General features: G+C 41.1%; 1 protein-coding gene and 1 long non-coding RNA gene across 2 annotated transcripts; both read left to right on the top strand.

The window, feature by feature from the left end:
- The first annotated feature begins 1771 nt into the window (after window positions 1–1771).
- On the top strand, window positions 1772–3361 carry LOC123482741. The gene is made up of 2 exons (XR_006657912.1): window positions 1772–1973; window positions 2313–3361. It is a non-coding gene; the product is annotated as an uncharacterized LOC123482741 (long non-coding RNA).
- Window positions 3362–8331: 4970 nt separating this feature from the next.
- Window positions 8332–14883, top strand: otx1 (orthodenticle homeobox 1). The gene is made up of 4 exons (XM_041884867.2): window positions 8332–8707; window positions 10869–11058; window positions 11713–11864; window positions 13038–14883. Exons 2-4 carry the CDS (start codon window positions 10962–10964, stop codon window positions 13791–13793), a joined length of 1005 nt encoding a protein of 334 aa, XP_041740801.1. The 5' UTR covers window positions 8332–8707; window positions 10869–10961; the 3' UTR covers window positions 13794–14883.
- Window positions 14884–17213: the final 2330 nt, after the last annotated feature.

Raw genomic sequence — 17213 nt, 5'->3', positions numbered from 1 at the left:
CGAAACACACAGCCAGGGCAACCAAGGAGTGGCTCCGTAAGAAGCATCTCAAGGTCCTGGAGTGGCCTAGCCATTCTCCAGACCTGAACCCAATAGAAAATCTTTGGAGGGAGCTGAAAGTCCGTATTGCCCAGCGACAGCCCCGAAACCTGAAGGATCTGGAGAAGGTCTGTATGGAGGAGTGGGCCAAAATCCCTGCTGCAGTGTGTGCAAACCTGGTCAAGACCTACAGGAAACGTATAATCTCTGTAATTGCAAACAAAGGTTTCTGTACCAAATATTAAGTTCTGCTTTTCTGATGTATCAAATACTTATGTCAAGCAATAAAATGCAAATTAATTACTTAAAAATCATACAATGTGATTTTCTGGATTTTTGTTTTAGATTCTGTCTCTCACAGTTGAAGTGTACCTATGCTAAAAAATTACAGACCTCTATATGCTTTGTAAGTAGGAAAACCTGCAAAATCGGCAGTGTATCAAATACTTCTTCTCCCCACTGTATATCTACTCTGGTGTTGGGTAGATCTGGCGCTATGGTGGGGTTAATATATATCTACTCTGGTGTTGGGTAGATCTGCAGCTATGGTGGGGTTAATATATATCTACTCTGGTGTTGGGTAGATCTGCAGCTATGGTGGGGTTAATATATATCTACTCTGGTGTTGGGTAGATCTGCAGCTATGGTGGGGTTAATATATATCTACTCTGGTGTTGGGTAGATCTGCAGCTATGGTGGGGTTAATATATATCTACTCTGGTGTTGGGTAGATCTGCAGCTATGGTGGGGTTAATATATATCTACTCTGGTGTTGGGTAGATCTGCAGCTATGGTGGGGTTAAGATATATCTACTCTGGTGTTGGGTAGATCTGGAGCTATGGTGGGGTTAAGATATATCTACTCTGGTGTTTGGTGGATCTGAAGCTATGATTGGGGTTAGTATCTATCTACTCTGGTGTTTGGTGGATCTGAAGCTATGATTGGGTTAGTATCTATCTACTCTGGTGTTTGGTGGATCTGAAGCTATGATTGGGTTAGGGGTTAGTATCTATCTACCCTGGTGTTGGGTGGATCTGAAGCCGGGGTGCCACGCGCCAGGCAGGCGGATATCTGAGCCCCAGAGAGAGGGCACTCCCGCGGGCACGGTTCCCCCAGGGGGAGGCAGGGAGAGGGGATTGGAATGGGGTCGCATCTGGCCCCTGTGGGCCCCTTCCTGGTTGGCCTGGGAGCTGCTAGCTAGGTGGAGGAGAGGAGTCAGGGGACCTTTGTGATTTATTAATTGTATTTAGGCCTACCTTTTGTTCTTCTCTATTCGCTGTTGCTAATTTTACTTTTATTTAGACACTTGGAAATGTGAGAGGGAGACAGAAAGATGAAACAGGAGTACTGTTGTTGTTGTTGTTGTTGTAGTAGTATCAGCAGTAGTAGTATCAGTAGTAGTAGTAGTAGTATCAGTAGTAGTAGTATCAGTAGTAGTAGTAGTATCAGTAGTAGTAGAATAACAACATACTGAGAGCTATTGTCTCTCTTCTCCACCTAAGACTGGCAGAAGACGGAGGCTCAGAAGAGTAGTACTGTAGTAGTATTGTAGTAATACTGTAGTGGTATTGTAGTAGTACTGTAGTAGCACTGTAGTGGTATTGTAGTAGTACTGTAGTAGCACTGTAGTAGTATTGTAGTAGTACTGTAGTAGCACTGTAGTGGTATTGTAGTAGTACTGTAGTGGTATTGTAGTAGTACTGTAATAGTACTGTAGTAGCACTGTAGTGGTATTGTAGTGGTATTGTAGTAGTACTGTAGTAGTATTGTAGTAGTACTGTAGTAGTAGTAGTTCCTAATCTTTTCTCTCCACTCCAGACTGGCAGAAAACGGAGGCTCAGAAGAGAAGAGAGCAGCTGCTGCTGGATGAACTGGTCATACTGGTCAACAAACGAGACGCGCTGGTCAGAGACCTCGATGCACAGGAGAAACAGTACGTCTCACACACATACTACACACACATACACAAACACGCGCACATTTTCACACTCTCTCACACACACACAGTCACACACACAGATACTGACACTCACGCGCACACACAACCATAAAGAGCGACTGATATCAGCCAATAGGGTGCCATGCTGCAGGGGGTTAAAGGTCAAATCTGCTCTCCTGGCACGCCGCCGCTCCATTCACAGGTGGCATGGCGACCGTTGCCATGGCACCCACCCTCTGTGTACAGTCCTGTGTCTGCTGTACCTCTACCTGTCTCCCTCCTGTATCATGTGACCTCCTGATCTCTAACCTTTGACCTCGCTGTGTTCCGCAGGGCGGAGGAGGAAGATGAGCACCTGGAGAGAACCCTCGAGCAGAACAAAGGCAAGATGGCCAAGAAGGAAGAGAAGTGTGTCCTTCAATGATTGTCCTTTCATTTCACACACACACACACACACACATATAGTCTGTGTCCCAAATGGCACCCTCTGTCCTATATAGTACTTTTGACCAGGGCAACATAGTGCACTATACAGGGAAGAGGGGGCCATTTGGGACACGAATGTAGGCTACAATATTTGGTCGATCGATACAAGAATTGCATTATTATTATTATTATTATTATATTGACTATTATTGTTGTTGTTATTATACCATTATATTGACTTATTATTATTATTATTATTATTATACCATTATATTGACTATTTGATAAACCTATATTAGTATGTTTATTTGAACCCTGAAATTGAAATCCAGTCGTTGTTTTTTTGGTCAAGGGCTGTGATTGTTTTACTGCTAAACTAAAAGGCAGCATCCCAAATGGAACCCTATTCCCTATAAAGTGCACTACTTTTGACCAGGGCCCTCCCTATATAGGAGATAGGGTGTCATTTGGGAGGTATAGAGGCTCTGTGATGATGAGAGCCCATGATGCCTTGAACCAGCTTTATACTGACATGGAAATGTGTCCCACTTATACTATAGACTTTATTTTTATTTTGTTGTGTTGTTGCTTTATCAAGCAAGGTACTTGTATTTAATATACATATAAATGATGGAATATACAGCCCAGTGGAAAACTACCAAGGGAGGGATTGAAATATCAAATAATCATGATTCTAAAGGAAAAAAAGAGATGGTTGTATCCTATATGGCTTTGGAATTTTACCTGAGACCTGAACATTTAATTTCAGACACAGCCTTCTCTGGCAGAACGTTTCAATGTTGAGGAGCTAGGAGAGAGAGATTCCTTTCTAGTGGTTTTGAGGAACAGCACAAGTTATTTTATGGGGGATTTTGTTTTTTTAATCGTTGATGATGATAGCCTATGATATTGTACTGACGTTTATTAATTCAATTGGACAAAAAAAAAAAAAAGAGTATAATTCACGATATCAGTATTTTCAAGCTATGTTTATTACTTGACTGTGTGTAATGTTTTTAACTGTAAGATATCTCAAGAGAGGAACACAAGATGCAGTTCATAAACCGAAAAACTGTTATGATTTTTTTGTTCGCTTGAATGCGGTTTACCAAACATTGCAGAAGAAGAGCTGGCTCGGTGATAAGGGGGGAGGGAGGGAGGGAGGGAGGGAGGGGAGCGGAGCTGAGGCGGGGGTCGTGTCCAGCTGTCATTTTGTATATTTTCATCACTGCTCTGACAAATAGCGAACAAAAAAACTTTTTCCGGCATCAATGCCGCAAGCAGTTGAAAACAGAATAACTTTTATTTATTGCCGTTTTATGGTCGTAGTAGGAATTCTACTGGCTATACTTGTTATTAGTAAACCAGCATCACAACACAACCATGTCATATTCTTGCATTTCGCGCATTTTAATCAAAAGGGCGTTTTGTTTATATTTATTGTATACATACTGAAGAAGAGGTAATATGTTGCTTTTATTTGTGCATCGATATCCTGGTTCTAACAATAGAAATGTAATTACCAGAAAGGGCAAAGCCCATCAGATCATTCTAGTAATTATATTTCTATGGGTTCCACTACATCCGTTGCAGCTGCTGTCTTAACGTGTGAACATTTACCTGTTTGATTATTTATTCCACTGTCATAACACAAGTCTTCAATAAAGTCCTAAGCTTTCATACTCCATTACAGGTGTTTGGTGATGTGTTTTTGGAGCCCTATGGAGTAGGCTGTAGGCTACAAGCCCTCGTACAAAACTTTACCTGAGGCCGCTGAAATATAATATTCGAGTATCCTATTTGATCATGAGTGTTTGATCATCAATGTAGGACTATATTTCATTTGGGGTTTTTAATATGATGTTTTCCTGTAGCCTACAAATAATGAATAGTATTAGTATTGTTTATAATGTGACATTGTCTTCGTTTAAGTTGTTATGTCCTAGCTTTTGGGAAGTTTTAAACCTCTTTTAAATGTTGCATTAATTTCATTATTTTGCAATATTCGAAATTCCTGAAATATCCCAACATAGTTGTTGCCCGGTGCGAGTGGTAGGCTACATTTTCTAAATTAAAAGTCAATTATGTTTGTAGAAGTTTTTCAAATGCTAGTGTGCTTTTCGTTGAAATAGGCCAACATAAGTGTTTTAATGTCGAACTGCAGACAGCGTTTAGCAATGCTTATTACATGCAGCTCTGCTGAATTCCCATTGGCTTTATGCATGTTTATAAATTAGTATTTGCGTCCGATTTTCTTTGAGCTCGATGCCGAGTAGCCTATATAGCCTGTTCCTCGGAGGAAGATTAGCCCAAATCACTTTGTACGGAGAGCAGATGCTGTCCCTCTCTCCCTCGCCTGGTTTTGACGCAGTGGAAAAGGCAAGGGGGGTTTGAGTTGAATTGGAGAGGCGCGGAGCTGGAGACCGTGTGGTGGTTTTGGAGCTATGGTCACAGGCAGCATCCATCCCCGATTAAATAAAGAAAATAGGTTTTGACAGCTGACCTCCTCCCTAGCCTTTCTAATACTTTCCAATTAATTTGCTGATCGGTTCCCTGCTTGGGACCGACTGTACATCCATACATATTACGTCCCCCAAGGCGCTTTGTTTCTAGTTAGTATTATACTGCAGTTATCACGGGTTGGCTATAATCTGTTGAATAAAGCTGCGCGCCGTAATGGCGTTCACAAACGATTACACCCCAGTCGGTGAAGGACATTTGTTTGTTGCCTTAACAAATCACAGAGCTTTGACGGAGAAAAAAGGAGAGGGGGGAGAGTGGTAGGTTGTAATAATGCATTACAGTTGCATCATGGTGTGTGTGATCTAAATGGAATTGTGATGGTCTGAAATGACCATGGCACTACATTGTAATTATTTTGGCATTTATCTACTCAGGGTGTTTAAACACACTTGGGCTATTTGTTTCTAATATCCTGCACGCTGTGTTTACTTAGGTCAGTATTTTTAGTTAGGCTAAAGTCTTGTTTTATGATTATGAAATAGATGTTTGATAACTTTGATTTTGGCCTATCCGTTCACATGTATTTAATTATGCTATACAACTTCCTATTGAAAATAGGGAATAATAAACTTAAATGCAGAATATGGTCAACTTTAAATAATGTAATTTTAGAGTAGGCTATTAGGCCTATATGCATTTTATTTATTTAGCAAAAAAGAAAACACTTTTCACCTTTCTCAATTTATAGCCTAGTTGAAATGTGCGCTTATTCTGCAGTTTATCGATACTTTTAAAGGGTTATCTTTTTATGTTTGTCATTTTCCAAAAGTCTCGATAAAAGACCAATCAATCCAGATGATGGAAAGAATACATCGTATTGTTCTAAACGATTTGTATTTTCCAAAAACTCAAATGAATACTTTCTTACCTGGGTGTGTACCATGCATGGTCGCCTTATGATCCTAAATTAGCCAAGCAGCCGATAAAAATGCCTATATATATTTTTTTTTAATATATATACATTTTACAGATAATAGAAACGAACGTCTCAAACGCGCAGCGTAAAAAGCCGTTTTTGGAGCTCTGCAGCCGCGTGGTGTAGAATCCTTTTTGTGCAGTGCGAGCGGATTATCTCCTGAGTATTGTGGCTCGTGGAGGCTTTGAAGTCTGTGGCCTCACCTCGCAGGTGCTGAGAACTGCTCGGCCAGTCTGAATTATACCTTCCTGCGTCGAAAAATGTACCAAGGCACCCATGTAGCCCACCGTTCCCCTCTCGAGCTGGGTTCTTACAATATCGTATTTTATGCTTCATCGTTTTAACAAGCTCCGACAACATCCGCGAGACCTTCTTCTCTTCCCTCTTCCAATCCTGCCGGCTAAAGGGACAAAACTTTTTCCCCTCCTCTCTCCTCTCCTCACCCTCGCTTCCTAATCCTAGGCTTTACGAGCTCAGCATTAAGAAAATTCGACAGCAATTTGGGATTAGACAAAATACTCTTATTACAAAAGGTTGGTGCAACTTGATAACTTGATACTTGTTCGGGGTTTATCACAGGGTTTCAACCAACATCAGGAGGAAAAACAAGAAAATCTGTGCTCAATTGTCATGCAGAATTTAAGAATTACGCGTCTCTTTTGTGTTGGGATTGAATACTATATTTGTTACAAGTCCTTTTTGCATGATGATTTCACTCGTGGGAATGAAATCGGCCTAGTGGTTTGTTTGAGTGGGTGGAGGAATTTAGTCCGGGCTGGGCTGGAGCCATGGTCAAGGCCTGGGCCCTCTCTCTTTCTCTCGCTCTGCCTCTCGAGCTGTAATAACACCAGGGCCTATAGAGAGCACGGCATCACTATGCATGTATATAGACGTTCACACACAACAACAAATCACTTTCTTCCCCCTTTTCGTTTCCCATCCACAGCAGCGTCTTTCTTTTCAAGTGCTCTTGTCGATGACTTTTTATAGGCTATAGACGGGGGAACCTAAAGGGTGTCTTTGATTGGATGGTCCTATATAGTACAAATGTAATTTCGTTCCTAGAGGCCACTGTCACTTGCTTTGAACATTAGCTCGCTTTCAGCTCGTGCCTCAAAATGAGTTGATTTTGTGAGATCAACAAAAGAGGCCGAGCGAGCTCTTATTAACGTCCCGCGAGCATCTCCTACTCGCGACCCTTTGAGAAACGGTTACGGCAACAGTGCACCCCCCTGATATTCTGTTACGAGTATTTTGTTGGGGGTATTTCTTTACAAGGGGTGTTGGAAAGTGAGATTTAGCAATTATTGGATTTGATTCCGGGGCTCGAGAATGGGGTTCCCGTCTTTTCTTTTTATATGTGCTGAATTCATTTATTTTTTCCTGGATTGGTATAGTTTTTCTTGGTTTTCTTGTCTGTGAGTTGACGGTCTATCCCTATTAAACTTAACGCCGACCATTCTGAAATGTAATTCTAAGTGGGGGATTAGAACTAATTCATATTCATGAGCTGGAGGTCACAATACAAATGAAAATGGATCAATTTAACTTTTTCCCTTTTATTTACGTCACATTCTCTCTATTGAAAGACATTCCTCAAATGTATTGAATGGAAGATATTTTTTCAAAGGATAATTTATACTTTCTCATCGACGATTCTCTTAAGAGAAATGGGTTATATGTTGTTGGTCAACTAACCACGGAATTAGAATATAAACGTGTTGGTTTCTTCCGGCTGGAACAGCTCTGATTAATGTTTTTAGTGACCTGAACCTAAAGGCCCACGCGCCCCGGCGGTAATAAGCATGATACCAAATCAACTTGCTTAAATGTGTTCTATTTGTGCTCTTTCTGGTAGCCTGTTCGTTCTGTGTTTTTGTAAAGAAAAAGAAAATAACATTGAATTCGAAATACCTCCTTTTTTTGTGTGGACAAGTTAGTCATATCCGCTTTTCGGACATCTCATTGAAAAACATTATTTATTTCCAGTTATTGACAATGTTCAAAAAGTATATTCGACTCGGCTATAGCTTGCACTTGCTCTCAACCACAGATTAAAGAGTCCGTTTTGGGGCCTGTTAGTTTGCGCTGTTGCCGTTTCTTTTTGATAAATATATAAATAATAAAAGTATATTTAAGAATACAATAATTGTCATTTCGGTCAAATCCCATGTTGGTCTCCAAAATAGGTCGGTCTAGCCTATATAATATTTGGCTATTTATTCGATGCGTAATTTGTCTGTTCAGAAGAGTGCACAGCAAAAACTGGTGGTATGAGCCACTTTGCCAGTCTGTCTGAAATATTTTCCCCTTTTGAGAATATGTCCGGACTGGGTTTGTCCGGGTTTGTTGTCCTCGACCGAAAGGGGAGGGGCTTCTACAGCTGCTCTGAGCGCTGAGTGGCAACTCCCGCTGTCTGTCAGAGAGAGGACGCGCACTGATTGGATAGAGTGGGTGGATCGGCAGGTGTCCTATGCTCATAGAGGGGCAGGGTAGTGGGAATGTGATCAATCTCCATCCGTCTACATTAGCAATCACCTTAACACAGTGACAGACACCACGCAAAGCTCAAGCAAATTAGTTTGATTTATTTGGTTTTTAAACACCCGGAAACCTTCACAGTGAAACAACGACAGGGCACGTGCTGGGTGAGAAGTGAGAACCAATAGGCTACAGCTCTTCTCCATAATGCACAGTTTGCTCTGTATTTGTTTTTGAGTTGTCGTCGCGGTCTTGAGTTCTCTCTCTTCGGGTTGCCATCCAGACTTCCTCGGTATTGGTGGATAGCCGCATTGTGTTCATCTGGTCGCCTCTACCAGGCTACTAAAGGAGAGAAGCTTGGGGATAGGAAGGAGAGAAAAAGGTAAGTTACTTTAATGGTTTAGATTGAAGTTGGAGGATCGTTTTTCAATCTTTCTTCTTTGTGCGTAAATTAGTTTGTCCTGCATTTGAAACAACCTTTAATCAGCATTTCCTACTGTTTGCGTTGTGTGGCAATCGGAAAGAGTGATAAATGTATACAGGCTGTTTATTTGGCTTAAAGTCCGATAATAATGTATATGTGCGCGTTTCATTTTTACTCCCATTCTGTCTAATCTATTATTAAATGAATGATCAATTAATAATTGTGTCAAATCCCCTGAGTGGGCGACTTCAAGTTGAATTCGATTAATTTTTGTACGAGTTGTCAACTTCTAGGGCCTAATAACTTGATATTTTCATTACAATTGAAGCATGCGAATTTTTTTTTTTTGTTGGGGGGGGGGATAGCAATTGGACCGTTAAAATGTCTGAACTACTTAGTAGATAATTGGAGAGGCGTGTATGGGGTTTTGTTAAATTTATTTTGCTGATAAGGACACTTCTGAAATGTTCACCCCCGAGGACTAATCTAAATTCTAATTGGGTTCATTTGCACGAAGATGTCGTCTTTTTCAAATAGCTCCCCCAACAGAGCAGGGGCTGAAAATGTCGTTTAAAAGAACCGTCCGAATACAGAGAAAAAAGAGCCGGGGTTTGGGTCGCACAGCACGGGGGCCAGATAGTCATCTCGGCGAATAGAATAGATGAGTTTCCGCTCGTTAACGTCAATTTAATTTCCAGCTTATTAATTTTGGATTGTTTCCCCCTCCGTGGACGTTAGTAGCCTAACGATAATTGGAAGTGGCAAGTGAAATGTTGGCTTCTAAATGTCAACAATCAACCTATGCAGTGAAGTGTGGCTATGTTTTTAGGCTATACCTTTCCAGCTTTTAGGCTACTCAAGGACTCCAATTTGTACTTATGCTAAACTAACTTATTTTGCAATAGAATGAGGCTAAAAGCTCTAAATAGTAGTTGATAGTAAAAAAGTATTCCCCAATGGTTGTCATTCAGGGCTCAAAGACTGAGTTTCTATTTGACTGTTTCAGTTTGAACATAAATGAGACGCTTTGGGAACGAGGCCTACTCACACGTACACAACCCCGGACCAGAGCAACTTTATTTGGCCCAATCAAAGATAACTATTCCTCAAAATGGATTATTACTCCATAGCACCATAGTTTGACCCAGCTCTCATCATATATACCCAGATAACCATTTTCTGAATTTTATATAGTTCGACAGCCTACAGGCCACGGGGTAGAGACAATGGCCCATACTGACTGTGTGTAATTGAGTCCAATGGATTCAAGTGGGGTGCATATCAAACCGATAGCCCAACACTGAGGCTATTTGGAACGTTTATTCAACAAGATGGGCTAAACGACAAATGGAGATAATGCACAATTATGATAGTCTAAAATATGGACTGTCCAGTTCAGACATGAGGCATTGGACTTTAGTTTTTATCATTTGGGTTCTAGGAAACGGCCCACACATAATAAACAAACTTAAATAATTGCTTAATATTACTAGTTTAACAACTTCATATGGTTTTTGGTTGCCTATTGAAGTAGAATAGACGCTAACAATACATTATGTTCCATGTAGTCTATACGAATAAATAAATAAAAAGTCATACATAAACCACGCAGTTTTAACCAAAAAGAGAATCACTCGGGGGATTATTTTGTTATATTTTCATTTGTTTTTGTTGCACTTTGTTGTAGCCTACATTAATTTAATTAATACATTTTTCTTAACCATATTATGATATATATATCTCTCCAAGACTAATCATATAGTGATTATTATAGTTAGGAATACTCCAGCAGGCCTGTACTGTAGTTTAGAGAAGCAAAGAGGAAAATATTCATTGTAGATCACGGAATGTCTAACTAAACAATATTTAGTTCAACTTTGGAAATCTTACAGGCCATTTCCAATGCATCTCAAATGAAGAAAAACAGTGCGTATTTGCCAAGACTAAGTCATTTAAGTTTTGAAAAGCCCTACAATTTTCCATTTTCATACCAAACAGGCTTTTCTTGTGTATTAAAAGTACAGCATATGATCATTGTTTACCAGTCGAAATATTTGTCTTAATCCAGCAGTGATTTACATCGAATTATTTGTGTTAATCGATACATTTCTTTTTGCAGTGACTTACATCGGGCCCCTCTCCCGTCAAGCTGCAACATCGGGGGAAATCGAACTATTGGCAAGATCTGGGGGGACCCGTGACTGCCTCTAGCATGATGTCATACCTCAAACAGCCCCCCTACGGCATGAACGGCCTAGGGCTCAGCGGCGCCGCCATGGACCTACTGCACCCGTCTGTGGGCTACCCAGGTAGGGATAAGCGCCTCGCATCCGCCCGTGTTTGAGTGGAATGTTTTAGCGAAACAGGTTCTGGATGTCAGGCTAGTTCGGTGCACGGCCCAGCGCCCGGGGCTCTCACACTCCGGGATGTCTCTCTCCAAATGGAAATGGAACCTATAAGGACAAACCTATAGGCAACCTATAGTCAGTAACCAAACATACAACATGTCTGAGCAGCCAACGATAATGTCAGCAGTGCGCACACTGGTGGTTTAGGCCTGGTCCGGGCTTGAGGACGCAAAATGTTGGATAAAGATAATATTGAATCTGAGCTTAATAGGCTACAACTCGAAATCCAACTTTATTTGAAGTGGATTTACGCATGGTTAGCCATGGAAAAAGTAAAAAATAAATAGATTTTTAGTTTCCACAATTAGGCTATAGTATTTTTGGATAGTTTGTATTTGTTATAGTTGGTGGGCTACATCGAATATTTATATACAGTCCGATGTTGTCTTATCTATTTCCACACAATGAAATGTTGGCTGGTAAGACAAACAGACTAAGCTGAATATTGCTCAAGTGGCACGAATAATTGTCTAAATATGATTAGTCTTTCTTCTAAATATAGACACATCATTTTAAAGCTTTAATTTCAAATCTCTCTTGCTCTCTCTGTTTCAGCGACGCCTAGAAAACAGCGTCGGGAGCGGACCACGTTCACGCGCTCGCAGTTGGACATCCTCGAGTCGCTCTTTGCTAAAACTAGGTATCCGGATATCTTCATGCGGGAAGAGGTCGCACTGAAAATTAACCTTCCGGAATCCAGGGTCCAGGTAAAATGTCAACCTTTTTAACTGCATTCACTCTGCTTTTTGGGAGACAGCGATTCATTGAAATCTCAGGGATTGGTTCAAGGATTAGGGTTGTTGTAACCAACTCAGTGACGCACAGTATAGCCGCCCACCCCTGTAGTCCCCTCTTGTGCTCCATAGAACAAATACTTTACTTAAGCCATACTTCTTCTCACGGCTAGCAGTTAGCTTCAATAGTGCAGCGATGAAGTTTCCCCATAAAGTCATTGAGCTTGTACTAGTGATTGGTGAGCTATTGACAGGGTGGCCTCTCTCTACATATTATTGGCTATATCATGTGACTATCTGAGGAATGGTGGTCTTTCTGATCTGTAGTTTATTCAACACTTGTTATCATCTAAACGGAATGCCATCCAGGGTAGTGATGTATAGGCTAGACCTAGAATATGAGCACCAATTCAGAGGTTCACTTTTGGATGCCTACAATGCCGTTTTAGAAATAGTTTTGTTAAACTTAACATAAGTCTCTCTCACACACAGTCCCATAGACTACTCATGCCTTTTAAAACCATTTGCTCAGAACAAGAGGTCGTCACCAAGGCCAACCTCTCTTTCTGAGTTGTTGTCAGAATGCGTGTGAAACCAAATGCTCTACATGATCCTCCCCTCTTGGTGCTATGGAGTTACCCTGCTCCGAAGAGAAACTCTATAGCCTGTTATCTACAAGGTGTGCATCCCAAATGGCACCCTATTCCCTACATAGTGCACTACTTTTGACCAGGACCCATAGGGTGTCCCATAGGGCTCTGGTCAAAAGTAGTGCACTATGTAGGGAATAGGGTGCCATTTGGGACGCAAACAAGGTATGAAACTAGAGACCCATGCTGGTAGAAGGGAACATGCCTGGGTGAAAATTAACATTGATACCTAATTACACCAATTTTCCTCTATAATGTTGTTCCATCATGGCCTTTTCTCTTTAGAACTGTATTGTGAGAGCTTGTTGTCTCTGATGGCTGGGTTGGCTAGCTCTTGGTTCGGTTAGTTGTTTTGGTTAGGTGTGGTTTTAACATTTGATTGGTTCCATTTGGTTCTGTTTTAATGGTTGATAGGTTCTGTTTGGTTCTAGGTGTGTTTTAATGGTTGATAGGTTCTAGGTGTGTTTAACAGTTGATTCTCTTTGTTTGGATCTAGGTGTGGTTCAAGAACCGGCGGGCGAAGTGTCGGCAGCAGGCACAGAGCGGCAACAGTGCCAAGGCCCGTCCGGCCAAGAAGAAGTCATCTCCGGCGAGGGAGAGCACAGGGTCGGAGAGCAGCGGCCAGTTCACCCCACCTGCTGTCTCCAGCGCAGTCTCCTCTTCTTCCTCCTCCTCCACCAATCACGCGGGGGCAGGCCTCAGCAACACCTCTACCTCCATCAGCACCGTCTCGTCCATTTGGAGTCCCGCCATCTCCCCGGGCAACGGCCCGTTAACACCTGCCTCTGCCCCGCCGCTCGCCGAGCCCCCCGGACCACCGCCCAACGCCTCCTGCATGCAGCGGTCAGTCTCGGGGTCGGTCTCGGGGTCGGTCTCGGCCGCCTCCTATCCCATGTCCTACAACCAGACCACAGGCTACGGCTCCTACAACCCTACCCCGTCCAGTTCCTACTTCAGCGGGGTGGACTGCGGCTCCTACCTGGCCCCCATGCACTCTCACCCACACCACCAACTCAGCCCCATGACTGCCTCTTCCATGTCGGGTCACCCTCACCACCATATCAGTCAGTCTTCAGGACACCACCACCACCACCATCACCAGGCTTACGGAGGCTCCGGCCTGGCCTTCAACGGCTCAGACTGCCTGGATTATAAAGAGCAGACGGCGGCCTCCTCGTGGAAACTCAACTTTAATGCCAGCGACTGCTTGGACTACAAAGACCAGGCCTCCTGGAGGTTCCAAGTCTTGTGAGGACTACAAAGACCAGGGAACTCATGTCTTGTGATTGGTTGACTTTTTTCCCCCCTTCTGTATATCCCCTCCTTCCCTATTTGGTTTCCTCACTCCTAATTTGTTGATTTTTAAAGAGAAAAGTATATGAACTTTAAAAAGTAACAACAATGATAGTTTGGATGGACAGAAGTTCATTGATTGGACTTTTATCTTTATTTTAAAAAAACGGTCCCTTTTTAAAATATTTTAATTTTTAATGAAAACAACTTGAGCAGAGAGAGGGCTGTGGACTTAATTGAAAGGTCGTTTTTACTTTTGTCAATTAACAAATGTTTCGAAGATACAGGATGACCTTTTAACGTTGGACTGTTTTAACAAATGTTTCAACCAAACTTGTGTGACCTAGCGTCCTCCCGTCCTGGCTCTGGCGATGCACTCATGTCTGTCTCTAGAATGATGAGGATTACCAACCTGTCACCGTGCCAGTGCACGCGCTGCTTACCTCCGTCCATTCCCAATCAAATTGTGTTTTTATTTCTGAAATGTTATTTTTAGGATGAAAGAGATTTTAGTCAGCGACATAAAGGCGCTGAAATATGTATATATGTATTTGGGTCAGTTACAGTGACCACGTTTAGTTGGTGTTTCTGAATTTGAAATTGTTTAATAAGAACTTTGAAACAACTATTGCCGATGTAAATCTTTCCAAATATTCCAAAGAGAACGAATTGGCCATAAAGTTCCATTTTATATACGTTGTTTTCCTTATAGAAAAAAAAAATACCTTTGACAACTTGAAATGTCTTGGAGAAACGAAATAAGAAAATATAGATGCAAAAATGTATTGGATCATGCTCAATCAGGATTGCCGTCTTTCAAAAGAAAACATCTTTAAAAGTTAAACATATTTCAAACACCTCCTAACTCTGGCATTTGTCAATCGTAAAATTTGACATATTTTAACAATAGCACTTGACTTCCTGTTGGAGTCAAATTAATCATTTTAAGAATGTGGATTTACTGTTCCAAAATGCCAGTGAAATGTTGAATGTATCTCAAGGCGACCACCCTTACATACATATCCATCCAATAAAGATCCGTGAACTCATATTTCTTAGTGGATTCTGTGTTTGACCGGAATTAGCCTACAAGTTCACCCAGTGCTTGACTTGGACTGAAATAGGGGCCTGTACTGGTTTTGGGTGCAGGTAGGCGTAGCCTATGCCCTAGTTTATGTAGGATTCCTGTTTTTAATTTAAACAAGTCACACTTTTAGTTTTATATGCTTGTTGGGATGTTAATTAGACTAAGTGTAGGCCTAACGGGGGGAATTTATGCAAATTACTCCCATAATTAAGACAAGTTAAAATACATCCTGTAGGCCTACAGGGATAGATTTTAAGAGTGTTTATTTAATCCCTGTGGTCAAATTGAAACGCTAAAATCACTTATTGCTTTAGGGAATTTAAACGTATTTTCTTTTGACATGCAGCGTTAAAACGCTTTAAATATTGAGTCTGTCATATTTGATCGCGGCGTAATTTAATGCGCATATAATTCCAACCGCGCGGTATTTCCGTGTAGCACCAAGAGTCGCGTTTATCCAAAATAACCTGGAAGAATCTCACCGCCTCTGATGCGGTAATTACTTAGGTGGGGCCAGGTTAGCAGGTCAAAAAGCGGAGAGGGAGGCAGCTCGAGGGCATAAACTCCTTTTTTTTTTTTTTTTATTAAGGGAAAATTGGCGGCGTTTTGGCAAGGTTGTTAAGACGTGCATGTTTTAACAGTGTGCGAAGGCCACGCGGATAATGATACTGTCAGAGGAAGACAGGTCTTGAGAAGGAGAAAGATCCAACATTGTTGAACTCTGAAGGCTATGACCAAAAACAATCTTTGACAAGGCACCGTTCTTTATTAGTTTTAGGCTTTGAAGTTATAATAGATTGAATTGGACTATTTCATTTTAGCGGCATATGATCTTTCTTATAGGAATACATGCATAATGCACAGGCCATCTATTTGCAACAAACCTGAAAGTTGATCAAGGGACCTATCAACAAATTAAAGACATGCCAAAACATTTGAGGTGATCTGGTCTATTAATTAATTAAATCCAAAAATTATAGGCTAAGTAAAATAACAGAGCTCAGGTGCAAGTCTTTAATCAGCGGCCACGCGTGCTTGAGTACGCAATCTGGGGTTGGTACATCAATTTTTTGACATAATTTAATGATTATAGACATTGATTTTTGTTGTTTGAATCCCAGATTGCCCCTTTAATGATGAATAGTATGTACAAGCTAAATAAACACGCTGGCAGCGTCCCAAATGGCACCTATATTTCCTACATAGTGGAGACTAAAAAGGGAATACGGTGTCATTTGAGATGCGCAGCCCCTTGCTAACTACAACATTATACATGTTAGCTCGAGTAGGCTCCGAACACGTGGGCAGCATTTGTCAAATTTGCATCAAACAAACATTTGCAACCAATCTTGGGTATTTTCGAAACACCTGCCAACAAACACGACCAGGACTGAAGAACTAGAAATTGGACTTGGCACAATGGAATTCGTTTGATGCATAGGCCAGGTGGAACATTTGATTTAAAACATTTTGAGTAATTCCAGAACGGTCCATTTCATGTTCCCTTATTTTATAATTTCGTTAAATAAATAGTAGCCTATGTCTCCTATATTTAGACAGTTAATAAGCTTGTTATAAGGCTACCATTTTTCTTTTAAAACATACATAAGATTTCTCTAATTCATTATGAAAAAAGTCGATTAGGCCCTATTCGGTTTAAACTCGCATATTCCACGCTCTCTCACGATCTATCCTATGTTGTCCATTATTTCTGTATAGGCTAATCAAGCAATGGATAAGGGACTGGATTAGCTTGAATCCGTTTTGTTTTAAACATCCACCCATTATAAAAAGTCATTTTCGTGCAGACAAATACATGCTATATAATATAATAAATACAATAGAATAATTGGCTTTGCACATGTTGGCAATGGCAGCATATGTTCCACCACTTCGATACAGCAATAGAATAGCGTGTAGAATTTCATACAGAAAACTAGGCCTGCTTTAGTGAACGTTGCAATTTTAATTGCATCAAAGGAATAACCTTGAATGGCTTTTCAAAACCAGTTAATTACAATTTAAATCAGGTAGATAATGCATGCAGGCTAAGCTACTTACACTCACATGCATATACAAAACATCTGTCTTTTCAAAGTCTCAAAAGCTGCAATAATGCTGCTTTTAAGGAGGCAGCCCAATTCTTACCTTTTTCCCCCCACTAATTGATCTTTTGAACAATCAGATCAGCTCAAAAAGATCTGCTGTGAAAAGACCTGTGATTGGTCAAAAGACTATAATAGTGGAAAAAAGATCAGAATTGGGATGCCTGTCTAAATGCAGCCAATGAGT

This window comes from Coregonus clupeaformis, chromosome 37, assembly GCF_020615455.1.
Source record: "Coregonus clupeaformis isolate EN_2021a chromosome 37, ASM2061545v1, whole genome shotgun sequence".
NCBI classification, from domain to species: Eukaryota; Metazoa; Chordata; class Actinopteri; order Salmoniformes; family Salmonidae; genus Coregonus; species Coregonus clupeaformis.
The sequence above is the reverse complement of the archived record's forward strand: the minus strand, read 5'-3'. Positions and strand labels throughout refer to the sequence as shown.

Excerpts from the sequence above, each read along its gene's own strand:
- otx1 (XM_041884867.2), top strand. The coding sequence starts at position 10,962 with ATGATGTCATACCTCAAACAGCCCCCCTACGGCATGAACGGCCTAGGG. Across the intron at positions 11,059-11,712 it reads CCCGTCTGTGGGCTACCCAG|CGACGCCTAGAAAACAGCGT; the intron begins GTAGGGATAAGC and ends TCTCTGTTTCAG. Across the intron at positions 11,865-13,037 it reads TTCCGGAATCCAGGGTCCAG|GTGTGGTTCAAGAACCGGCG; the intron begins GTAAAATGTCAA and ends GTTTGGATCTAG.